The 27,194-nt window shown below is 34.3% G+C and overlaps 3 protein-coding genes across 3 annotated transcripts; 1 reads left to right on the top strand and 2 right to left on the bottom strand.

The window, feature by feature from the left end:
* The first annotated feature begins 5,043 nt into the window (after positions 1 to 5,043).
* Positions 5,044 to 7,793, top strand: LOC112016062 (fasciclin-like arabinogalactan protein 2). The gene is made up of 2 exons (XM_024048556.2): positions 5,044 to 5,672; positions 6,812 to 7,793. Exons 1-2 carry the CDS (start codon positions 5,157 to 5,159, stop codon positions 7,487 to 7,489), a joined length of 1,194 nt encoding a protein of 397 aa, XP_023904324.1. The 5' UTR covers positions 5,044 to 5,156; the 3' UTR covers positions 7,490 to 7,793.
* A 4,870-nt stretch (positions 7,794 to 12,663) lies between these two features.
* LOC112016059 (glucose-6-phosphate 1-dehydrogenase, chloroplastic) lies at positions 12,664 to 17,410 on the bottom strand. Its single transcript, XM_024048555.2, has 10 exons — positions 16,814 to 17,410; positions 16,192 to 16,376; positions 15,975 to 16,069; positions 15,760 to 15,874; positions 14,753 to 14,958; positions 14,504 to 14,653; positions 14,254 to 14,374; positions 13,824 to 14,053; positions 13,517 to 13,717; positions 12,664 to 13,044 (listed from the first exon to the last, which is right to left on the bottom strand). Exons 1-10 carry the CDS (start codon positions 17,016 to 17,018, stop codon positions 12,795 to 12,797), a joined length of 1,758 nt encoding a protein of 585 aa, XP_023904323.1. The 5' UTR covers positions 17,019 to 17,410; the 3' UTR covers positions 12,664 to 12,794.
* Positions 17,411 to 23,253: 5,843 nt separating this feature from the next.
* On the bottom strand, positions 23,254 to 26,001 carry LOC112016050 (thiohydroximate-O-sulfate sulfur/sulfate-lyase (nitrile-forming) NSP5). The gene is given in 7 exon segments (XM_024048543.2): positions 23,254 to 23,611; positions 23,614 to 23,826; positions 23,829 to 24,237; positions 24,239 to 24,334; positions 24,336 to 24,416; positions 25,540 to 25,656; positions 25,771 to 26,001. Coding segments are annotated over 7 exon segments (1,068 nt in total). The 5' UTR covers positions 25,795 to 26,001; the 3' UTR covers positions 23,254 to 23,483.
* Between the last annotated feature and the right edge of the window lie 1,193 nt (positions 26,002 to 27,194).

Raw genomic sequence — 27,194 nt, 5'->3', positions numbered from 1 at the left:
ATAACTTAAAAGGATTAAACCGGGTACTCAAGGATTAAGACGTAGTAATTTTCAAAGTGACAGTCTATATTTATAACTTTGAATTACTATGAATATTTTATGAAGGGGTTGCATGTATAATAAAGTTTTGGGATATAATTTATTAATAAGGCCTAGAGTGCAATTATATTTATATAGTGGTATTAAATATAATTAATGGTAACTTTGGACTTGTCAAGAGTTGACAGAAAAGCCCAAGGCCCATTGGAGTTAGTGTCTTATTGGTCCTTTTGGTCCTACTCCAAGCTACACATTAAAACCCAGTTGGAAAGGCCTAATAGGCCGGCCCAATTAGATAATCAGTTATATGTAAAGGGAGAGACATACAGAATTTTTATAAGAGAAAAAGTGAGACACCATTGTGAAGGGTGTGTATGTGCGAGTGAAACCACTCAATTATTCTCGCTTGGAAATTGATTGAGAGACCACACTTCTTGGGCATAAAGTGGAATTAGAGTGAAGATTGAAAGTGTTCCCAAGTACTTATAATCCTTTGTTTTGAATTTCACCGCACCAAGGTACGCTAATTATGAAATTTACATAATGCAAGTTATCAATCATGAATGAAACAGATCTTTGTTTATTGCTTCCGCTACGTGTTTTGTATGAGATACAAAACCAGATTTAACCAACAGCCACACTCAATAGCAAGTAATTCTACTTTAGAGCAGTGAATAGGCTAGAAAGGTACCTTGAGCATGCTGCTACCACTAAGCCTTGGGAGTCTCTAATGATCACCCCCACACTTGAGTTCCTTCCATTTTCTGATGTAGCTCCATCCATATTAATTTTAACCATTCCAACTGGTGGGGCTACCCATTTATTGCCCTCATGAGGCCTAAGAAGACTTAAGGGCAAGACTGCCCCTTTAAAGTCCTATAAATACCTTCTGGCAAAGCTCCAAATTTGATTGGGGGGATTGGTTAGCCGATTCCTGCACCACTTGGTTCCTATTGTACCAGATTGACCATGCCGTGACAAAGAAGAGTTCAAGGTCATGAGAAGTCCCTTGTGCCAAAATCTCCATCGCTAAGTCAGAAAAATCCAAGGGGCTTGAAGGGATCTCAACAGGGCAGTCCAACCAATAGTCCCAAACTCTCCTAGCGATGTTGCAAGTAATTAGGGAATGAGAGATTGACTTAGGTCCTCTTTCATAGCATAGGCAAAGTTCATCAATATCAACCCCTCTCTTTTTTAAGTTTACCGTTGTTGGGAGGCCATCCATATATGCCTTCCACGTAAAGATTTTTGTCTTTGCCGAGATTTTAAAATGCCACAACCTTTTCCAAAGAGCATTCCTACCATCCCCAGTGGAACTCTCTCCTTCATCCTCCGCTTCAATCACCTTGAGGGCAATGTAATAAACACTTTTAACTGTAAATTTGCCCTTTCTATTACCAACCCATATAATCTTGTCCTCGGCAGATTATAGTATAGTGGAATATTAAGAATGGTGTTTGCCTTAAAAGGAAAGAAAATAGATTTGACAAGATCAACTTTCCATCTTCTAGTATCTCTATCAATCAGCGAGGAGACCATGGGAAAGTCATCAAACAACTTTTTTTTTGGGGGAGGGAGGGGGGGGGGGGGGAGATTACCTTGTAGGTTTTAGGTTTGGGCATCCATTTGTCATCCAAATGTGGATCAAATTTCCATTACCAACTTGCCATCGGGTAAACTCATAAACAATTGATAGATTGCATCTATTTCAAAACACCAAAAAAAAAAAAAAAAAAAAAAACTTGTTTGAAAAATACAGGTCAACTTGACCCGAATCTACCTACAACCTGATTGACCCGCAACTCAATTGACCTGTTTTGACCCGCGACTTGATTGATCTGCAAACTCGATTGACCCGACCAGACCCGCCCGTTTTGCCATGTCTAGTACTCCTCCTTCTCACATAATTGTAGGTCTCACTAATTAAATTTATAGTGAGACTCACAATTCATGTGAGAGAGGGAGTACGCATTTATGATACTCTCGGAGTATTCAATAATTTTCCACTGTGTAGAAATTTTTTACAACTGTCCTAAATTTTAGTAGTAACTAAAAAAAAAATTGATGGATTGTAATTTTTAATTTTTAATTAAGTTTATTGATTGAATGAAATTTGACATGTATGTTAAGAACATAAAGAACATGCAATCTATCAATTAAAATTTCAAATTAAATTCATATCCAATAAAAAGATATAGAAGGAGTTTGAAGGATTTCTCTCTAAACTAGTTTGGATAAAAACCTTGTCTGATATTAAGATCAATTTGACATGGGTTCAAACCCAAAATTTTAAAAAAATTGAAAGTTTTGATAATTTGATGGAAAATAGTACCTAAATGCTTATTCCTAAAAGTTAAAATATCGGAATTTAAATTCCGAAAAGTTAAATTCTAAATTTTACTTTCTTTGTTGGAAATATTTTGCAAATGATACTAATCTATTTGATTTTAGAACCTAGAATAATGATATTTCGTGATATTAGGGTTGTAAATGAGTCAAGTTGAGCTGAATATTAAAAGTTTAGTCTTGTTCTTTTAATTTTACTAGTAAGTTGTTCATGTAATGCACAGATAATATTGTAATATTTTATGTAAGATGATTTTGGAGAATGTTGTACATATATTATAGTGATATTGTTATAGAGCTTTGTTAGTAATAAGTTCATCGTAAGAAGTAACAAAACTTAAAATAAATTTACCTATAGAGGTTTCAGCGGCTTGAAGGTGGTGGGAGGCTAGCATGAAGAGGGTGGCCATCCAATTTCCTCTTTTTCTCTCTCTAACAAATGTTTTATAAATATCAAGTCTTTTATTTTGGTAATAGTGAAACAATGCATTTCATTTAACAATCAACATTTTTGTGGTAATAGTGAAACAGTGAATTCATTTAACAATCCACATTTTTCGTGTCTTTCTATCTCTCTCTGGGGCGTTATTTGGTTAACTTAATTATTATTATTATTATTATTTTGCTTTTGATTTTTAATACTAAAACATTGGATATGCTAAAAGTCCTGAAGAAGAGAGAAGGGTGTGGTATAAACTCATGCAAATAATGAGAGATTAATGAGATAATAGTAAAAATAGGTTAATATCGTCTTTGGGTAATAATAAAAAAACTTAATGAAAAGAGGTAAAAAAATAAAAAAAAAAAGGGATTAAATGCAAAATTAGAGCGCTACATGGCAGGACCTCATACACTTTTGCATGAGGTCTTTGCTTATATATATATATATATATTTTTTTTTTTTTTTGGATATGAGCCGAGCTTGAGCTTCACTTTTGCATGAGGTCTTTGCTTATATATATATATATATATTTTTTTTTTTTTTTGGATATGAGCCGAGCTTGAGCTCATTACCAATTAAGATTCTATATTTAAGTGTGGTTAATTTTCTTTTCGAACAAACTTAAGCTTGTTCATGGGTTATTTGATTAACTTATTTTTTTTTCCATATATAATAAAACCATGACTAAAATTTCTTACCTCCCTTCACAAATCTATGAGTTTTACTACGAATAAACTATTTATATCATCAATAAACTACAAATATGAATTTGGCATTATATGAACCTAGTTATAAACTACATAATCCATTCTCAATTCTATATATGTATAATTTTGAAAAAATATACATAGAAAAATATATTATTATATAGATTTAAATCGAGCTTGCATGAACATATTATTATATTTAAGTTTGGCTTGTTTAATAGTTAAGCCCAAAGTTGTACTTGAGCTTGGCAAACGAACATGAACAATTTTTTTTTTCTTCGAAATGAGTTTGAGCTGTTCATAAACATTTGTGTTAATTTACAGCCCTCGATATCATTAAGATAATTTCATGAATTTGATGTGAATTGCATCATTTTTTCCAAAAGAAATAATTAAGACGATGAATTATGAATATCCACATTCAAATCTCATCTAAAGTTCATTCAATTCATTTTTTTTTCTTTTTTTTTTTTTTTGATCGAACAAAGACACCTTAAAAGAAAGAAATGAAATAGAAACTTATTTGTAGTCAAATTTATACAAGGAGAATATGAATAATGAATATGCATTCATTATTTGATTGAAATACATGAACTTTAGCTCTATGAGTTTAAGAATTTGCACAATATATTATTTTGTAGGGTTTGGATTGTTCTACCGTTTAATGTTTTTTAGTATTAGAAATTTAAAAATCAACAATGATTGTGAAGCATAAATAAATACCCTTCAAACACTAACATTTGGAATTATCATCTCTTCCAAATTAAATCAAACATGCAACGACGGGTACACATCCCTTAAGAATCTAATGAAGCCTGGATTTATCTACCCATCATTATAACAGTGGCTAGAGTAATGAAATTGTTCCTTTGGTGGGTGATATTTTTCTATATCGTACGCACATGGCTTCCTTTTGGCTTTATTTCCAATGGGAAGAAATTATTCGGTCCCCATTCCTCTCTTCATTCAATGAAGTATGTGTGTGATTGTGTTCCTTACTCCTTACTTTCACTATTCCTCGACTCAATATTAAACATTTATTTGAATTTTGAATTATAATAACAAGAAAATCTTAAGGCAATGTTGCCTCTAACCAAATTCGAATGTGAAACTAATTTATGTTCTCACCAAGTTAGAAGAAATTCCAGTCATGGCCGGTTGATGCCATGTCAATTTTGGTTTGAAAACAATGTTTTGCCAATCGATTTGGAGAAAACTTGAATCAAGTGGAAGAAGCATGGCAAACATCTGTTGAAGGAGCAATTTTGTCAATAAAATAGTAGAATCTATTACATCCCAAATTGCTAATTAAACATGGCCAGTAGGTATCTAGATTATTAGATGGGTTTCATGGTTCCAAATATAAAAATGTTTTTCAAATGTTATATTCATCTAAAGCATCATATATGAGACATGTTTTTCAAAATATATCCCTCTCATCAGTGCCCCATAAGGTACCCCATTATATGGACCCCATCCAACCTAATGCCAAGCTAGCACAATCATACAAGAATTTTGGTCCTATGCAGCTATGCTCACTTACTTAAGTTACAACACTTTCTTCCTCCTTCCCACTCCAATTCTAGACCTCTCTTCTCTCCTCTGCCTCTTTCACCGTCACAATGCAGCAATCACCACCACTCACCGCCATATTCACAATCCCTCTCTTGCTAGTATTCCTATTACCCTCTAGCAATGCACACAATATCACCCAAATACTTGCCCAACACCCCGAGTTCTCGACCTTCAATCACTATCTCACCATCACCCACCTCGCCTCTGAGATAAACCGCCGCCTCACCATCACTGTCCTCGCCGTGGACAATGCTGCCATGTCATCCCTCCTCTCCAAACACCTCTCTGTCTACACCATTAAGAACGTGCTCTCCCTCCATGTCCTCGTCGATTACTTTGGTTCCAAGAAACTCCACCAAATCACAAATGGTTCTGCCTTGACTTCCTCCATGTTCCAAGCCACAGGCTCAGCCCCTGGTTCCTCTGGCTACGTGAATGTCACCGACCTTAAAGGTGGTAAAGTTGGGTTCGGTGCTGAAGATGATAATGGCAATCTTGATGCTGTCTATGTGAAGTCCGTGAAGGAGATTCCTTACAATATCTCCGTCTTACAAATCAGTCAGGTACACATTAATTAATTAGTAGTAACAATAATTTGCAGTTTGTTTTTTCAAAATTGCAAAAGGCAGTAAGAAAATCAATAAAGAAATTTTGGAAATTGTTAATTCTAAAGAATATTTGAGTATTTGACTATAGAACAAAACAAGGCTGGATTCTTAGATAACTGAAAATAGCCTCATAAATTTGTTTCTGATAGCAAGTTTTCGAAAACCAACTTGTAGATATATAAATTCAAGTATTATACATCACATATACTTTTTTGCCATGAGTAAATATTAGTGCACGCAGTATATTTTGTAAACTAAATACATCACATATACCAAATATATTGATTCTTTACCATAAAAAAAATTATATAATATTGAGTGGTGTAATATTACTTAAAGTTACACCAGGTGTAACTTGAACCCAACTCTTATACTATGAGTTAGGTTCAAGTTACACTTGGTGTAACTTTAAGCAATATTACACCATCCAATAACTTGTTATTGAATTAATCTTTTGAAAATCTAACCGTCGAATTACATGATCTATACGTTCTTAACATGCACGCTAATTTTCAGATCAATCAAATGTTATTTACCATTTGATCTATAAACTTATCTTTTATGTATTATTTTAAACTACAAAAACTTGAATTTTAACAATTGATTGATGACATGGCTATTAATCTTTGATCACCTTGAAATTTTGTAAGCATGAAGAATATGTGAAGATAATGTAATCTAACGGTGGATTTGTCAATATTTGCATCCAATTAAAAAATATTGAGTGGTGTAATATTACTTAAAGTTACACCAGGTGTAACTTGAACCCAACTCTTATACTAATAAGAATTTGTAAATGGAGATTATGGTGGGGTTTGGATTCCGCATTTGCGTTTCAGCAAACGCGTTTTCCTCCTTTTTTTTTTTGGCCGCATTTTTGGACTTTGGGAGACAAAAAAAAAAAATCTGTGCATGAACAGTGCGTGTATTGTTTACACACTGTTCATGCACTGTTTATGTAATAAAAAATATTAAAAATAGGTCCCATGACATTATTCACACATTTAAAAATTATTTTGCTACAGTGTTTTCAGTTTTCAGTTTTCAGTTTTCAGTTTCAACAACAATAAGTTCAATCCAAACACACCTTATAGGTATTAACTTCCACTGAAGCTGAAGCACCAACACCAGGTCCAGGCCAGCTGAATTTAACGGCTATATTGTCCAAGCAAGGCTGCAAAGCATTTGCTGACTTATTAATAGCTTCAGGAGCCGACACAACATTCCAGGAAAACATTGACGGAGGTTTAACAGTTTTTTGCCCAACCGACACTGTTATTAACGGTTTCATGCCTAAGTTCAAGAATTTAACGGCACCACAAAAGATATCATTACTTTTATATCACGGGATTCCCGTATACCAGTCCATACAAATGTTGAAGTCAAATAATGGAATCATAAACACGTTAGCAACTGACGGAGCTAACAAGTATGACTTTACTGTCCAAAATGATGGCGAGGAGATTACGTTGAAGACAAAAGTTGTAACGGCAAAAGTAACGGGGACGTTAAAGGATGAAGAGCCGTTAGTGGTTTATAAGGTTGACAAGGTTTTGTTGCCTAGAGAGTTGTTTAAGGTTGCACCAACAACAAAGGCTGAGGCACCTAAGGCTGCCAAAGAGGCCGCCGCAGCGGCACCCACGGCCGATTCGCCTGAGGGTGATGATGTGGGGAATCAGACCGCTGATAACAATGGGGCTAGTGGATTGGACGGTGGGAGATTGATATTAATGGTGATTTTGAGTTTTTGTGTGGGGTTTTTGGCTCTGTGATTAGTGGACTAGTGGTGTAACGTTAATATCACACGAGTGTGACACCCTGGCGCTACATAAAAAGTTCCATTGCTATACAGCTTTCATTGTGAGAGATTTGATTTTTTTTTTTTTTTTGGGGTTACTTTTAATATTACATTTTAATTATGGAAAAAAAGAAAAAAGAAAAAAGAAAAGAAATAACGAGCATCGTTTGCTTGGGCCCTTTTATAATTTATTTGATTTGTCTTGATGTATCACATGTGTTGTATAGTGCCATTTAGTTGTCATGTGTATGTGATATGTAAAGAGCACAAAATTTCTAGTTGCGGTGTGTATTTTATTGTTGCTTTTTTTAAATACTATTAGTATGACATAAAATATAAGATCATTGTCGAGTACGTTTTCAGATTTATGGTAAATGCCAAGACAAATTTATGATTTGGAAATGTGTTCCAATCGTGAATATGATGATGATACGAAATGGTGACGCAGGTCATTCCTAACTCATTGCTGTACTAATATTAGTAATGGGCTTGAGTTGCATTTTCAAGCTTTGCAAATGGTGTGAACATATGATATGTGACTGTTCTCTTGGGTTTTCCTTGGAAGCATAACTAGATATCAAGATAAATGTATGAACAAGAAAATAAATGAGACAGATAAAGAGAAAGTGTACGAGAAGATAAGAAAAATAGAGTAAATGAGACAGAGAACGCGAGAGAATTAACGTTGTTTGGCAGTAGAAGTGTACGTCCATAATGGCAAGTCTTCCATAGTTACATTTTTACTAGTATGCTCTGTGTATTACATGCAATAAAATCATTCAATGGTATTTATAGTAAGCTAATGTTGAATCACACTGCTTACACTATAAGTAGGATTAGAATTACTTGTAGTAATTAAGTCTTAATACAATAAACCGACATATGATATATTATAAACTTTAGCCTTTCACCAGGATTGGTCCTGATATCTCTAACAAATTGAATAAAAATGATAGGCTTAACTAAATGCTAGATGTATGTGGTGATCGAGGCTTGATGTCACCGAAGACGGTGCAAATCATACCTATGGAGACTACTTAGAGGTGTGATCTGCAAAACTAGGCCAAAAGTTGTAGTGAAACATGACCTAAAAAGAAAGCTAATTAAGGCTATTGACTAGAGAAGCAGTCTGAGTAATACCAATTAAGATAATATAGACATGCTAGTTTATGTACGAAAATGAGTTTGGGGTGTGGCTTGTATATGGGTGGGGATATGCTCTGTAGGCTGTGTTGGTCATACTTGGAGGTGGCATTGGTATAGGGCAGTTACTTGACAAGTAAACAGTATGAGTATGGGAAAAAGTGTCTACAATGAGCAGGTCAGAGCTGGAAATTTTTTTTTGGGAGGGCCAGCGGAGACTAAATGATCAGCGTGTGTGTGTGTCTATGTATGACCCACTCATTACTGGACAAATTTGTCCAACACAGACAAATTTATTAGTTTTGGCATGCGTACGTATGAGATTTTTCAAATAAAATTAGTGGCAACATATATTGGACTATGAAGATTTATGCATCTAATCTAGTATTAGATGTGTTGTCATACCAAAGCTTACTTAAATATGGTTGTCTTAGTATGTTAGTGTGAAATACTAAATATAAATAATGAATTAGACTATCAATTGGATTAATAAATAAGAGTAAGAAAAAAAATTATCAACCATAATATAAATAAATAGAAATAGAAATTGAACTTAGATAAAAATGAATAGAATTTGATGTAAAATAGAAATGAAAAAGTAGAAGAAGAAATGGAGGACTAGAGAGATTAAGGAACACTTTCACTGTGAGTGATGAGGTAGATGGAAAATACAAATTGAAAAGGTGAAGTAATACCCTTCTATAAAGGAAGCTACAGCCTAATAGTAAAAATTATACAAGTTGGGCTTGTGTGATGACGTGTTGGGGGAGGAGAGATGGAGAAAGACTAACAAAAGGTCACATAGTTGAATTAATTTGAATGAATCAAGGAGACTTTTGGGGGGTTTCATTTGAAGGGGCCAAATCTAACAAAAATTCTTTTGGGCCTATTTTTACCAACTATAAAAATTTTTTGAACATTTTTGTGGGGGACCATGGCCCCCCACGGTATAAGGTGGCTCCGCCCCTGACAATGAGGGAAACAATGCATTTTATGTAATTGAATGGATATTTAAAGCCATAGTGATTGATTTAGGTTCAGGTAGATTTTTTGTAAGATTTTTTTTTTCTTCTTTCTCTTGTACTTTGCAGTAAAGTAATAAAGGTTTGAAGGGTTCTCCGTGCATTTTTGGGTTATGCTATGCATTCTTGATTCGCATAAATTAGTTAGGAGATTTCCTTAGTATTTGTTTCGGGTTGTTCGCTGAGACTAAAGTTGTGTTTGTTTTGGCTGAAAATGAATTTAAGAAAATATATTACTCCTTGATGTGTGTTTGGTTGTACATGTAAAATTTGGTCAAATTGAAAACCATTTCTTTGATTGTAAAATTTAGCCCCTAGAACCGTAAAATCAATTACACACTTGATTTACCTTCAAAATTAGTTTTACTAACTGAAAATTTGAAGAGATACTGAGCGAGAGAGAGAGAGAGCTCAAAGAGAAAACCCAAAGAAGACTGGAAATCACTCACGCCAAGCCCAAGCTGAGCAAGGAGAGGGTACTGTCAGTGATGCCCAAAACCACCCTTCAACACACGACCCCACCATCACATGCAAGCCATTCTGCCAACCCATCCCTCATCCTCACCGACCCATCCCTTGTCCTCATCCTCACTGACCCACCTCCATCGACCCATCCCTCATCCGAACCAACCCATACCTTCATCTCATTCTCGTTGCCTCTTAAACTTGTTGCCAACGCCAAACACAGATCAGAGCCTTGTATCTCATTCTTGTCACCGCTGCTCTGTAGCTCGTCTCCTCCACCTCTCTCGATCTCGTTGCCGTTGCCCTCTAGATCGACCCACCCATGACCGATCTCATCGTCATCACCTCTAGATCAACCCCCCTTGATCCGATTTCAACCAAGTTTCTCGATCTACCTCTCTCTTTCCCTCAATCTCTCACTCTTCCTTCCTCCCCCTTTTTGTTTGACTGAGTTTGAAAGTTAATGATTTTATTTTGATTTTTGTTTCTTTAAAAAGTTTATATCTTGTAATTTTCTATTATAAATTTGTTTGAAAGATAAGAAATTGGTTGAGAAAATGTGAGAAACTAGTAGAAAATTTGCATTTTCCAGAATGTTACCAAACACTTGAAAATATTTTCTAATGCAATTTTCAAAATGCAACCAAATACTAGAAAATATTTTCCTTTCCCAAAAATATTTTACACTTGGAAAATAATTTACATGTTGCCAAACACAGCTTAAGTAAATTTGGCATGAAAATCTGTCCAATAGCAAGATTAGCATCCATTTAATGTTTCCACAATGACAAACAATCGAACAATTTGGTTCATGTTAGAGTTCATTGTAACACATGTTATTGTACTACACTCTTACATAATAAAGATGTACCCCTTAAGAAATTCCTCCTTGGACATAGGCAGACTAGGTTGAACCATGTAACCATCATACTTTTAGTATTCTTATTTTATGCTTCCCCTTCTGCATCTACTCTAGCATATACAAATGGTATAACACATCGCGTTGCTTATATATATATATATTTAACATGGTATCAGAGCCAAACTTTGTTCATGGCATCAAACAAACATCTCTACACAGTAAAGAAGATTCATACATGCATAGCACAAATCCACAGTATCCCTGCTTGTTTTCAAATCTGTACCCCACAACATCACACAGCTTCCACGGATTACCGTTGCTATCTTGCCGCTATGTCTCAAATCACAACCCAAGCAATCCGTGCCTCCCTTTTCAAATCTGTGCAAATCAAGGCTTAACTTGTTGAAATCAACACCATAGACGTGCTTCACGGCCTCTCTCAACCAAAACCCAGGAACTCAATCTCCATTGGTAGCCGCACGCACCACTAGGCGTGGACAAAGGCTCTGGCTTCTCCTCCCATGTGTCACCAAGCTTCTCGACTCCCAGATAGGATTATGTCCACACGTGCTTCTCTGTCGGTCTTGTTGTCCCCCAATCTGCAAAACTGTGAAATTTTGCTGCCATCCTTTGTCACATGTGCCTACATGAACCATCTGGAGATCCTGTCATGCGCCATTACCACCAAGTGTTGTGCATGTGCCCATGAACTATGTCAACATTCTTCTGACGTCATCCATGACGTCATCTGTTGACGTTAGCAAGAGCTACGCAAGCCTTAGCCATATTAATCCTAGTCCACGTTAACGCCACGTCATCATGATGACATCAGTGGCTCTGCAGTTCAATTTATGACCTGACCCGAAAGCAACCTGGATCGTGTAGATTGTTGACTAACAATTGACCTTTGACTGTCTTGACCAGTTGACTTTGACTTTTATGTTGACCTTTGACCAAAAGTTAAATTTTCGAAAGGGCCTATCTTATTCAATTTTTTGCGTAGATTCTGATTCTGGACTTTGTTTCTTCATTTGAAGCACCAAAATTGGTCAATTGGCACATTCTTCATCATAGTTTCTTCAAAGGCATTCTTCAAGAGATCTTCTCATGAAGCTTCCGCCTTGAGTTTGAGGGAGGGTGTTAGAGATATATTAGACATATCAGCCTAATGTAATAAGCCAAAACTCACTCCTACTTGTACTAGTAGTATAGGGTTTAGTTGCCTATATATACTTATGTTAGGGTTCATTGTAACATATTGTATTATACTCTTACATAATAAAGATGTAACCTTTAAAGGATTCTTCCATGGACGTAGGCCAACAAGGCTGAATCACGTAACCCTCGTGTTCCCAGTGTTTATATTTTATGCTTCCCCTTCCGCATCTACTTTAACATATACAATATGATATAACACATCGTGTTGCTTATATATATTTAACACATCTCAAAGAAAGAAAATCACATAAAAAATGATAATACTAATTCATGAATTTCATTTTATTACAATTGTTTGTTACTTGTACATATACATGTTGCAGAATCCAAACTTACATTCCCTTTATTTAATTTGTATATTATAAATTAACTGAGATTGATACATTGTACATAGAAAAAAAAAATATATATATATATATATATATATTGTACATAGAAAAAATATATATATATATATATATATATATATGAAAGAAATGAGTTTGAATACTTTTGAACAATTATCATCATCATCATCATCATCATCATCAAAATACTAATCCTCGCATGCAAAAGACCCCATCTATTGATTAATCCTCGTAACCAAAATCACCCCAGCGAATATTGTGCTGTGCAGCAAGATAATGCACTCCAACTGGCCCTCCACTACCATATGAGTAGAGCTCTGGAGCAACCTTCTTCTCTTCTAATTCCTTCAACAATGGTGTGAGTACTTGCCAAGCTGCATCTAGTTCATCACTTCTAATGAACAACCGTCGCTCCCCTTCTATTGCATCAATGAGCAGCCTCTCATATGCATCTGATATTTCTCTTGGATACCTTTAACAGACCATATCTTATCATTAGCAGCTCATAGTTGAAAGGAAGTAGTAGAAAAGAAAACATTGTGTGATAAAAGGAAAGTAGTGTCCCCATGCGACTCATTATATCTCTAGTTAGTTGCTCATAATTATAGTCAGGTTATGAAAGTACTCACATGATTGGCAAAAATTCTTTCATCAATTGATGGGTATGACTTATGTACTTATAATTAGTTTCTAATGGCTAGTATCAGATTCTTTTCTATGCCAATCAAATCAAGATGATATTTTGTGATGAAGTACTTCCTAATTTAGAATTGATTACTTTACACTCCACAACTAGAGATAAAAGATATCCTCAAAAAGAGCCAGCTAAACTCAGCCTTAGTGGAAAGTGCAACAGCAAATTTCCATGATACCCTATCTGCATTATATAAAAACATATTACAGATTTCTATCTAAAGTCAGTTGCATTTTGTTGTAGTTTATACCTGGCTTTATAAAGCAGATTAAGTTCACTACGATCCAATCTCATTCCAAGACCGGGGACCTTATTGTTGATCTTCAGATATATAGCTTCATCAGGTTGTATGCGAATCACAAGCTCATTTGTAGCATTATCTAAATCAGTTCCAGACTTGTGATTGTATAAGTTACCTGGAACATGCCTGAATTGAACTCTGATTTCTGTTCTGGAATTTCAATGCAACAAGAATTTTGATCATTTTATCACTTTCAATGTTATACTACTGCTCAACAAAGAAATGATCTTCATGGACATGAGCATTATTTACCTACCGCTTTGAATGGAGAGCCTTCCCAGCTATCATCAGGAATGGAACCCCATCCCATTGAGCATTATTGATAAAGAGAGTGGCTGCTGCAAATGTTGGTGTAAGGCTATTGTTTGATACAGTCATGTCATCAGTATAGGAAGGATATGATGTATTGCCATCACAATCGCCCTTAAATTGACCTATAACCACATCTTCCAGCTGAACTGGTTTCACAGATCGTAAAACCTTAACCTGATTCAAGGCCATGCATAATATTAGTCACAAGAGTATGATCATATAATGGACTGCATTTTTGCTTTAGAGGGTGAATTTAATTTAATTGATAATTAATTAAAAGCTGTGGAATATGTTAAAAACATTAGTCATGGGATTTATCGGTTGTGTTGATACTGATACACAGTAATGATCATTTTAATTGATATGTTCAGTACCTTCTCATTCCTAATGTCCTCTGCATCCAAGCTGACAGGTGTGTCCATTGCAAATAGTGCTAGTATTTGTAGGAGATGGTTTTGCATTATATCGCGGATGATACCATAGTTATCAAAGTACCTGTACGAAAAACTAGTGCATTGAGGCAATATTTGTATGACTATAACTATAAGAGAGAAATTCTGGGGATGTACCAAAAGGAATGAAATAATTTGAGTAGAATAGAAAAAAAAAAGATACTAAACTAACCTGCCTCGTCCCTCTGTCCCAAAATCTTCAGAAAAAATCAGCTGTACGTTGCGAATGTAGTTTCTTGACCATAAAGGCTGAAAAACTAGATTTGAAAAGCGAAGCACCAAGAGATTTTCTACTAGCTCCTCGCCCAAGTGATGATCAATTCTGTAAAAAAGATTAACAAGGTTGAAGATCTGTGTATGCACATATGGATGAGTGGCTTGAAATCTGCCTCAAGGAACCAAAATGCATAGAATTACATACCTGAATATTTGGTCCTCACTTAAATATTGTTTTAAGCCTCTGGTCAGCTCCCTGGATGACTCTATGTCACGACCAAATGGTTTTTCAACAATGACTCGAGTCCACCCATTTTCTGAAGAAGCACGATGTTTGGCGCATCTTGCCACATCCACGAACATGTTTGGTGGAATTGCTAAGTAAAACAGCCTATTTGAAAGTCTTCCAGCCTAAAAGAAGCCAAGTTATTGACTTTAGGGACATACAATTGCCAAAAACATTATGATGAGAAAACATTATTCTCTATTGCTATCAACTCCTTGTAGTTAAAGGAGCTCAAGGATCAATTTAATAGGGGGAAAAATTGAAAGTCCAAATCTTGAAATATTAATTAGAGTATTAGTAATATGTATATTGGTGTCTGATATGCATTTTTCTCTTTATGATGTCCAGTTGCAATACCTTATAGGGATGTAGAACCATGCATATCAATGAAGTATTTTTTTAATATAACGCCTATGAAGCTGGAGCTATACTGCTTGCTTTTGCACTTCTATGGCCAAAACTTTCTCATAATAGTCCAAATTGACTTCATGGAGTATAAATTAATACTAATCCATTCCTAGTAATCAACAACAGAGACAATTGAAGAAAAGGACTACAACAGCATCATGAAGGAATCCTGCAGCTTCAAGACTAAACATAATAAATAACTCCTCATTATCTCATTGTCATAGTTTGTGATTGACATGCACTATTGTGACAAAGAGAATTAGCATTTTTCAGCCAAATTTTAATTAATTTCCATGGATTCATCACATGCCATAGCTGTGGAAAACTGATGCATCTTATATTATAGCCTAATTGTCTTTAGTTTCAGTGGCTAGTACATGGTTGCAACTAAAGCTTCGAAAACCATAATGAGGATACTTGCAACTATATATATATATATATATATTGTTACAGTTGGCAAGGAATCGTTGAAGATAGAATCTTAGATATATTAATTTCTATAAAGCATGCATTAGTACCTCTTTTCCTTTCAGCTTGTTGTCCAATTCCAAGAAATGCTCCTCAGAACTATATTGACCAGAATGGTAAAAACACCGTCTTAAGAATGCATCCATCTTCTCATTGCAGTTCTCCCTGTACCATCAAATTAGAGTAATCAGCACAAAATAGAAAACTTAATTGGGTTAAACATATCATATGAAGATCATTTCACAAGAAAGGAGAGGAGGGGTACCTCTTGTCAACTCTGCAAGTCACAGTTTTGCTGATCATATTCCTCAGTTCCTCATCAGTCATTATACTTCGTGCATAACCAAAAATCGTAAAATTCTGCATAGTAGTTAAAGGGGTAAAAAAAAAAAAAAAAGAAAAAGAAGAAATGATCAATAACAAAGTGAATTACGCTAAGACATATTTTTAGAAGCAGTTAGGAAAGTATCATAGAATCAAACCTCAGGCAATCGATCGTCATTAAAAAGAGCAAATAGTGCGGGGAAGATCTTCCTCCTAGCAAGATCCCCTGAAGCCCCAACAACAACAATGCTGAGAGTATACTCTTCTTTCACTGTTTCTAAGAAAGGAATGCAGTCTTCTTGCACTGGATTCACAACACGATCTAGAGAATTCGCAGGCGCACCTAATCCATAAATCCACCTCAATATCAGAATTGGGACTCCAATTAACTAGAAGAAACTAGCCAATTCTCGTAAGCATATAGAAAATTAAGCCAATTCTCGCAACCATATGTGTATGACACACATAATTCTCCTAAGCATATAGAAAATTAAGCCAATTCTCATTACTTTCCTTTTGCTTTTCCTTGAAGAGCAAAAGGAAAGTAACTAAGCAAGGAAAGCAATCAACAATTTTATGAAAATTTAAGGCAAATTTTTTTCTTTTCTAATGCGACAACTGAACTTCAAAATTTTTAACCAAACACACCAGAGGATGCCTAAACGAATTTGAAGAATTGTCTGAGACACATTGTTATTTATTTAGAAAAAAATCACATGTTCCAGGACCATCATACAGAAGCAAATTTTCAAGTTAAAAGTAGAGGTCCTAAGAACTCACCAGCCTGCAAGGAAACAGCCTTTAGTGGTTGCACGTTTGAAGCTTTCAGCTCAAACCGCTTGTTTTCATGAAAATTTGAATTGTTCTGACAAACCCAGATTCCAAAATTCTTTCTTTTTAGTATAGTCTCAGTCTCATGACAGAATGAGGAGGGTGCAAAAAAGGTGGCTGAGGAAGAAGAACAAGCACTTAAGCGTATAGCCATGGTAGACAAAGAAAAAGCTTAAGAGGTGTTTCTTGATAAATTAAACCATATTGATCATGGAATCTTGATCCAAGAAATGCCAAGATAAATCTTGATCTTATATAATAGCCTTTCTAAATTGTAAAAAAAACAAACAAATAACTGTAAGTCTGAAGCCACCATTATTTCTTGTTGTCTTTGTACCCTCTACCAAACCTTCGAATAATTCAAGGTTTATGTACTTAAAACAAGTTGACCATATTCATGTTTTCTCCCTAGTCCTAGTATCTATTCCGGTAACCATTATGACTTTCAGATGGGATAGACAACAAGGCCGCTGCTAAACTATCCAAACTTTTTCACTTTCTTAATTCCTATCCATGCTTCCCTGTCTACCTTCTTGCCCTCCAGAAACTTTGACTTTCAGATGGTTTTATCACCTTCCCCCCAACTCCCCAACAATTCTACTATTTTTTTTTTTTTTTAAATTTTGATTTCTACATTGCATTGACATAACAATCCCACAGTACTAACACTATGATGCTATGGAAATAGAGCAAGCTATTCTCTACATGACACATATAGTGCCTTCTTTCTTTTATATTTTTTTTTTAATTTTATGCAAGGAAAAGGAGCTGTAACATGATTTAACATATTACATTCCCATAATATATATATATATATATCATATTTTCTTATACATAACGAAAAATTTTACATTAGTCAAAACAATTTTTTTCATCTAGTTAATTGGTATATTGTGAACTATCTATAAATCATACTGATCAAAATTAATATTTTTAACTATTATCAATATTTTTTATTGAATATAATATATATATATATATATAATAGGTGAAACTGAGAGAAACTCAAATTAGAATTCTAAATTAGAGTTCCCAATTTTGTGCCATGTGTCTAGATTTATGTGGGGACCACACAATTTATTTGACTAATTATTTATATATTTTTTTAATGATAAAAATTGTGTTTAATTTAAATGTACCCATACATATATATGTTACATGCTATTTTTTAATAATAATTTGAATAACTATTTATACTTTTATAATAAAAATTGTGTCTAAATTTATGTGAGGACTACACTATAATTATCCACTTAAGTTTGTGTTATTTGTCCACTTAAGTTTTTTAATCTTTGTGCCAAGTGAGTTAATGAATGCAAAATATTAAGAATCTGATATTAATGAGCTATGAAATAAAATAAATATATATAAAAAAATCAAATATACTCAATAAAAATCATCACATAACAAAAATTACCACATATTCTATTTTATTAAAAATTAGAAAGAAAATGATCATAAATATTATTAAATTTAGGTAAGAATTTTAATATGTGACTAACAACGTTTACTTTTTTTTTTTTAAATAATTTGACTAATTATCTATATTTTTATGATAAAAATTATGTTTAATTTTTAAATTTAAATATATATATATATATATATATGCATTAATGCATGTGTTACATGCTAATTTTTTTAAATAATAATTTGACTAATTATTTATATTTTTATAATAAAAATCGTGTCTGATTTTAAATGCATCCATGCGATTGGATGGGTTACATGTTAGAATAGATTAAACCATTAAGACTTAAGGCTACACTAATACTTTTAAAAATCACAAAACATTTAAAATTTTAATCAATTTTAAATAATTTAAATAATAAACATCATTTTACATGCCTAAATATATACAAGTCAACATAGATTTTCTTTTACTATTAAAATAACTAGTAAGTTGCCCGCGTGATGCACGAATAATTTTGTAATATTTTATATAAGATGGTTTCGGAGAATGTTGTATATATTATAGAATAATTGTTATAAAGCTTTGTTGGTAATGAATTCATCATAAAAAGTAACAATTATAAATTGCACACAAATATCCATTATAATTATTTAGTTCAAGTAACGAGAATTTTTTTTTTTTTTTGGGAGGAATATTGTAGAATAAAAGTTGATATTGAATGTGTCTTTCTCTTTCTCTTTACTTCTAAAACAACATACACATCTTAAACATCCACAATCAATCACATGCTTTACAAAACCCATAAGTTAACAACGGCTGATCTTAACATCAAAATCATAATTGCGCTATTACTCTATATAAAATGCTTTCTCGATTATAGCCAACTCATACGTCTTAGGATTAGATGGAACAACATATCATATTTTCTTATACATAACGAAAAATTTTACGTTAGTCAAAACAATTTTTTTTCATCTAGTTAATTTGTAAATTGTGAACTATCTATAAATCATACTGATCAAAACTAATATTTTTTAACTATTATCAATCTTTTTTTATTGAATATAATATAGATTAAACTGTTAAGACTTAAGGGTATACTAATACTTTTAAAAATCATGAAACATATAAAAGTTTAATCAATTTTAAATAATTTAAACAATAAACATCATTTTACATGCCTAAATATATACAAGTCAACAAAAATTTCCTTTTACTATTAAAAAAATATATATAACAATAAAATAAATAAACTAAGGGAAAGTCTTAATTTCATAGATGTTCTAACCATACAATTTACCATTGACATTTCTTCTACATAGAAAAGAATAAAAAAATAATGGAGGGTAAAGTATTCCCTCAACTACTTTGTGATTTATTCTCACTCGGTCCCCCCATTAGGGATGTTGGGTTACTTTGAAGAGAAGATATCATATTCAAAGTTTCTCCTTCACAAATAACAAACTTCAATCCCAACTCAACTACTTCGAAGTTGTTAGTAGATTCGATCAGTCCAATAAAAAAGAACTTCTCCTTTATGGTTTCTACCAACTACTGCTAAGCATGCTTTTTCTTCATTATCAGCATCGTCTTCAACTGCATTTTTCCAAGACATCAAATGATTAGTGTATATTTTGTTGATTTGTCTAATTAAGGGTAAAGGATCAACTATTTCCCTCTAAGTTTATGTCAAAATTCGATTTCTTGTCATCCATATTATGTCACATGAACTTTCTAATTTCATGTTTTGGGAGCTTTAACCTTTCCTTTGATTGAAGCACAAATCTCATCGACTCAGTTATGGAATTGAAATTCATTTCCAAGAATCTTATGGACCAAGGAGAATTAACCCAAATAATTTTTGCAATTAGCCCCTCAACTTGAAATATATAAACCAAATTGGGGTGCTAAATTCGATGATGGTCACAAGGGATTTGTTTAATGAGCAAGCAAGAAAGTAATTGGCAAACAGAATTAAAAGAGTTATTGTTTGGTATAATGTGAAGCTTTTCATTTGCATCTTTTTATATTTTTATATTTGGTTGCTTGGGAGCTAATCAGACTTTCTGAATCATTCAAGTTCCACTTTGTAACTTTTTTCTAAGGGCTTGATATAGCACTTTGTGGTCAATTGATTTGCACTTATTGGCCAGCCAAAATTTGTAAGGACCATCCACAGTATGACAATCGTCTAGAGAGCATGCTCATCCATAAGCATTGCCATTCACCAAGTTTGACATAAATAAGATTTACCACATTAGATAACTACTTCAGAACGTGGGAGCAATCTCCTCAAAATTTGTTCCCCCAAAATTCGCTCCCACTATGTCCACTTTACTAACATACCTCACATGAATAAAGTGATATAAAATACGAAGTTCATGATCTCCTATAAAAAGGCTAGAGATAACCAAATTTTGTGGTACATGAGAAATTCCAATTCTTAAACACTAAAAAAAGAGTTTTTAGAGATCTTTAGAGAAGTTATAATTTAACCATCAGGAAGGTCTTGAGTCGGCACCACACCAGTGCACTTCGATTATATTTATTACATCTTTTCAGGTCTTCCACCACATCTTGGTTTGAACAATCAGCCCACTGATTTTTTGCATCATCACTTTATAATTCAAGTCTCATTGCTTAAATGACAGTGCTGACTGCTGACTGCTGACTTCTGATTATAAGCTGAAAACAATCGAAATACAATTAACTAGGAATAAAAAAATCTGGTAACTCTTCCAAAAAACTAGGAATGTTATCTGTTGAACGCACTTATTACTCTGCCACTAGCAATTCCCTAAATTAAGGAAACCACACAATCCATTACTCATGCTCATCCAAGTTGTTCACGCTGAGTTCATGTCTGTCCTCACTCTCGACCAGCCTAGAGTCACTTTGCTCCACGCACATGTTTGTTTGGATAATAACAATCACCAACTATGTGGGAACGATTCTCAAAAAATAAAAAATATGTGAGAATGAGCATTAATTGCTTCCTAAAGTACCGAATAATACATAAAATTATTTAATATTTTGGTAGGAAAAAGTATTTTATATATCAGCTATATGCAGCATCTTTTTCATATAGTGCAGATCTCACCAAATAATACAAAAAATCATTTTATATATCAACTACATGTAGCATATCTCTCATATTACTCTCATATTAGAGCACTCTCATCAGGTCTCTCAAATGTGCCAAATGCTAAAAATTTGGCACATTTGACACATCAAACACAAAAATAAAGGCTCATCAGGTATGTTAAATGTTCCAAAAATTTGGAACGTGCTACAGTACGCTCTCATATTTGAGAGCGTACGGACAAAAATGGCATTTGTGTTTAATATTTTTTTATTCTCTTTTCTCTCTCCTCTCTCCTCACTTTCTTCTTTTCTCTACTCTCTCCGTCACTCTCTATCTCTTCCCTCTCAGTCCTCCCGGCTCAAGATCTCTCTCATCCTTGCTCAAGATCTCTCGCCGCCTCACCTTGTCGTCAACCTCCACAGCCCTCGTCGCCGACCTCCACAGCCTTTGCCGTCGACCTTTAGAGCTCTTAATCGGGTCGTGGGTGTGACATTTGGGATGGGTTTCTCTGTGTGGGTTTTGGGTTATTGATTGGTCGGTTGGGTTGGGATTTTGGGCTGGTGGTGGTGTCGTGGTTGTGGCGGTGGTTGGTTGAGTTTTGGGCCGGCGATATTTGTGGCTGTAGTGGGCGGCGGTGTTTGTGGCTGTAGTGGGTTTCGATGTGTGGATTTTGGGTCATTGGTTGATCGGTTGGGTTGGGATTTTGGGCCGGTGGTGGTATCGTGGTTGTGGCGGTGGTTGGTTGAGTTTTGGGCGGCTGTATGGGCGGCGGTGTTTGTGGCTGTAGTGCGCCAGCAAGGTTTGTTGAAGATTTTGATTTTGATTTTCTTTTTCTTTTCTTTTTTGTTGAGGTTTTTGGATTTGGATTTGGAATTTTTATAGAGATCCAGTGATTGTGATTGTTGTTTGTGGAGGTTGATTTGCCGTTGGTGGTGATTTGCCGTTGCCGTTGCCGTTGGTGGTTTGTGGAGGTTGATGGTTTGTTGAAGATTTTGGTTTTCTTTTTCTTTTTCTTTTCTTTTTTGTTGAGGTTTTTGGATTTGGATTTGGAATTTTTATGGAGATCCGGAGATCCAGTGATTGTGATTGTTGTTTGTGGATGTTGATTTGCCGTTGGTGGTGATTTGTCGTTGCCGTTGCCGTTGGTGGTTTGTGGAGGTTGATTGTGATTGTAGTTTAATGTGATGAAATTTGTTTAATATTATTTAATGGGTTAGATGTATTATTTTAATATATAAAATGGAAGTATAGAACATCTGATAAATGACATGTTGTAAAATGGTGTGTTAAAATGATAAAGTAGGTTTTTGGTGTTGTAAAATGGCATTTTTTATGAGAGAGCTGATGAGAATGCTCGTGGATCTCACTCTCATATCTCATAAGTGAGACTCACGGCATAAAAAAAAAAAAAAAAAAAAAAAAAAAAAAAAAAAAAAACAAAAGTTAAGACTCACAATATAAGAGTGATGTTGAGGGGGTGTTTGGTAGAGTAGTTTGAAAATTGTTGTTTGTAGTTTTTTGAAATACGTGTGGGTGAAAAAATGTGTTAAAATGCGTGAAATGCTGTTTAAAAACTAGAAAATGTTGTTTGAAAACACAAACCAAACGGGCCTTGAATGTGCCGGAGATATGAGATAGAGAGCATTGCTACTGAATTGTACTTTTTATTTCGGCTGAACCTACCATTCTTAGCTAGATTGACAAGTGTCGCCACCTGCCAAACTGACCTAATTTTGCTCAATTACTATTTCAATATTTATGTAAAATTAATTCAATATCAAGTAACTTGCTATTTATTTAATGTTTCTTTGTCAACTGCTTGACTTGAATAAACAAAACGAGTATAAAGAGAATGATCAATTGAAATTGACAAAAATGGATAAAAAATAGAACTCCACACCAAAAGTTTGTCTACTATTTACGATGGGATACAAAAACCAGCACTCCAATACCCAAATCATCATGTCCAAAGTCAAAACAACACTTTATTACAAGATACAAGGTTGTCATATTACATACCCACACAATCCTAGCTGCCAGTCTCTCATAACCACCATACACCTATCATGATATAATTATGAAAATATCAAGGTACATATGATTATGATTATTTCTCATCTGCTCTACAAGCAAGGAGTGAAAAAGAAAATGTCACCAAGCCTATCATTACTTGGTGAATTGCCACCATACACCAAAAGTCCCTCCTTGCCGTGTCGGTGACCGCCGGCAAACGCAGTCCAACCGCGAGGCCCGGATGATCACCCGAATCCGGCCCATCCTCCCACCGTTTCCACACCAATGTCTCAGTGTCCAATGTATAAACCTCGTTGGCAAATTTCCCAGCACCTAAGTGACCTAGGTCACTAGGGTCTATTTCCCCACCATGGATAAATATGTATTTACCAATCCCAACAGTGGAAAATACACTTCGGGCCGTGGGCTTTTCACCAGTTGTCTCCACTTGGGCCATTCTTCACGGGCTGGATCAAAGTAGTGTACATCATCCGCTTCCTCTCCAGCAAAGCCATACACAACCCATATTTTTCCTTGGGCCACAGCCAACCCAGGCCCACCTCTTCCCCTGATTTTGTCCCCTGGGTTTGGATATTTGATCCACTTTTGATCAACAACATCATAGGCCCATAGATCATTAAGCCGGCCCGCCACACCACCACCAAAGATATACACGTGGCGATCATCGGCGGTGGTAGAGTGGTAGCTCCGATGATCGGGTCCGTCGGAGAGTTGGGTCCACTTACTTGTAGATGTGTCAAACTTGTAGAGCTCATTGAGCTCATTGTGTTCACTATCCCTACCACCAAAAACATAAATTGTTTTCCCAACAGCTGCCATTGTGACACCAACACGTGGCGGTGGAAACATCCCCAGTAGCATTAGCAACAGACCATGTTAGGGTTTCAAGGTCAAATACATGGACCTTGTTATCCACGGGGACACGTGGCGAGAATTCACCCACCAAAAACATAGGCCTTCTGTCCTACTATGGAGATGGCATGTGAGCTTCTTGCTCCAGGCCCAGTACCATTTTGATCAAGCTGATCCAAAGTTAATTACAAATGCAGACAACAAACTTTATGTTAAATGTGATAATGACAAAGTCTTTATCATACATGTGACCAAGAAGGTGACACAAATATAAACAAAGAAAGCACCAGCATCAGCAGATACAATAACTAGGGGCATATGTGCTAAAATATCTCTTATTTACTGTAGATTTAGATCAAGAATTGCCATCCAATGTAACAAAAGCTGTTGTCCGTGCATATTTATGGAGTATGAAATAATGGTGAAACAGGAACATGCAGTAAATCTATAAAAAAAAAAAAAAAAAAAAAGTCTTAACACAAAATTCTCATAATTTTGGGAAAACTACAAATAACAAGTCTGCAAACACAAAATTTTCACAATTTTTTTTCTTCATAATTGTTGAGTTAGTATGTTGTGATTAGTATTAATAAAGGTATGGATTTATATATATTTAAAAAAAAATTATTACACCAATAATAACTTATCAGTTTTAAATAGATTGTGCAAATTTTAATATCATGGAATTTATACTCGTCTATGAAAGCGAAAGGTACAACAAAATTCCTCTATTGCTTATTCAAAAAAAAAAAAAAAAAGACATTGATACTTAAGGAAGAGGGCAATCAGCAACATAAAAGTGAATAAAGAAGATCCAGATCAATAAAGTAATCAATTGGAAGAAACCAAAATAAGGTACTCAGGACAGAATTTTATTGCAGATTAAGGAGTCCATCTGGGTAGAAATATCAAAGATTAAGAGAAGGTATTAAATCAGATGATATTATTGAATAATAAAGGAATTGGCTTTGGTGTCATCTGTATGGTTTTGCATTTCATAGATCATTCAAAGATTTAAAAAATCCACCTGGAGACCATTTCAATTTCTGGGGTTTATAAGGAGACCAAACTCAAATAATCAAATGTGAATCCTTCAAAGATTAACCAAACCTTTCTGTCAAGAAAACACAAAGAGATTAACCAAACCAACCATACTTTTTCTTCTTTCTCTATGAATTGATAAGTATGAAACAAGTGAAATCATCTGAAAGTGCATCTAAAAAATAGAGTCAGCCTAAGAAAGCAAAAACAGACAATTTGAAGCAAAACTAAAGTGTGAGTTAAGGAACAAACCTTGACCCATTTGCCTTGAGCCAAAGCCATAGCCGAAGTGAGTGTTCGAATTGGTTTCTGCTGAGGAATATTCAGAGTGCAAACTGCAAACAGTTTTCTTCTCAATATTGCTTGTACCTGAAAAAGCTGGGTGGCCATTAGATATATATATATATCATTGGTGAAAGTCCAAACATTTGGGCCGCTACTTTTAGTATAGCCCCAAAATTTAGCATGAAATTGCAAACATACCACAACAAACTCAAAAATGAACATGGACACAAATCAAAGTCGGTAATAAGAGACAAGGCTGTTTGTCATGCATGATGGTCTAAACTAAACTAAACTATAAACTAATCATAGTAAATTCATATTCTCTTGGAAGGCCTTGTTTGTGCTGTGCCTAAGCTGATTATATCAAGTCTAGTTGGACTCCGATACCAAAGGTACTTGTAATATGACAATGAAATTAAGGTTTTTATAATATCAAACTCAAGTCTTTGCTCGGTATTACCTACCCCAGTAATTTATGTTCTTAAATAAAAACAATTGTGCTGGTGCATTTGTTGATTTCTTCTTTATCTAACAAGATATGCCTTTTTTAGTTTATCTCTTTTTTTAGTTTATCTCTCTTTCTTTCTTTCTTTCTTTTCTTTTTTTTTAATGAAATACTTTATCTCATTTTAGGATATAGATAACGACACATATAAAAAGAAGTTTTAATTTAACTCAAAACAATTCATTATAGCCAAAACCAGAGACAGGAATCTATGGGCGCAAGTTGTTTGCATCATTTTTAATTTCACTCGTGGAATAGACTATAGAGTGACATACGAGTATATGACAATTTTATTTAGGAATATTATTAGTTTACATTGTAATTGCAATGTAAAATTTACAATGTTGTACATTTTTTTGCAAATGTGTATAATGTGAGATGGGTTCAAGTTACACCTGGTGTAACTCTTTAAAAGTTATACTTTTTTTGTACCGTAGATTTCTCATAGATCCAACGGTTGAAAAAGTAGCATTAAAAGATTAAGGATCTCCACCTTATTTACTTAATTAATAATAGATTTTCTCTATCTTCATTTATTATTTTCCATAGACCTCCTTAGGTGTTGTTTACTGTGTCCCTTTCTTCCTTAAAAGAAAAAAGAAAAAATGTTGTACCTCTGAGTCACACCAACCTCTTTATCTTCATCCCGCTCAGGATGGAATTAGGCCAAATCTATTTCAATTAGCATAATAGTGTAGATATTATACATAATACGTATTTCATTTATAATTAGAAGGCGTTGTAATGAAAATATCCCTTGCATGTAACTCTTGTATCAAGGAGTATATATATGGTTCAAATATTTCTTAACCACAAAAAAGAATTCAACACGGTGATAGTAAAACTGGCCAAATTTATCATGTTAGATGTTAACCACCTGAATTAAGCAAGCCAATTCATTACCAGTCTAACTATAACATGCTTTTCATAACTGTATGAACATCGACCGGCCAATTTTTTCAATTAACCAAATGGATACTTCTTTGTAGATTCTGGTCATCATTTATTTTCAACATTATAATAAAACATATATATATATATATATGTTCACTTCTTTATATTATTTTGTGATCTCATATTTGCCCTATCTTCAATAGATTTGAGTTTTGTCATGTGT

This window comes from Quercus suber, unplaced genomic scaffold (genome assembly GCF_002906115.3).
Source record: "Quercus suber isolate HL8 unplaced genomic scaffold, Cork oak 2.0 scaffold_337, whole genome shotgun sequence".
Classification (NCBI taxonomy): domain Eukaryota; kingdom Viridiplantae; phylum Streptophyta; class Magnoliopsida; order Fagales; family Fagaceae; genus Quercus; species Quercus suber.
This window is presented reverse-complemented; position numbering and strand designations above follow the sequence as displayed.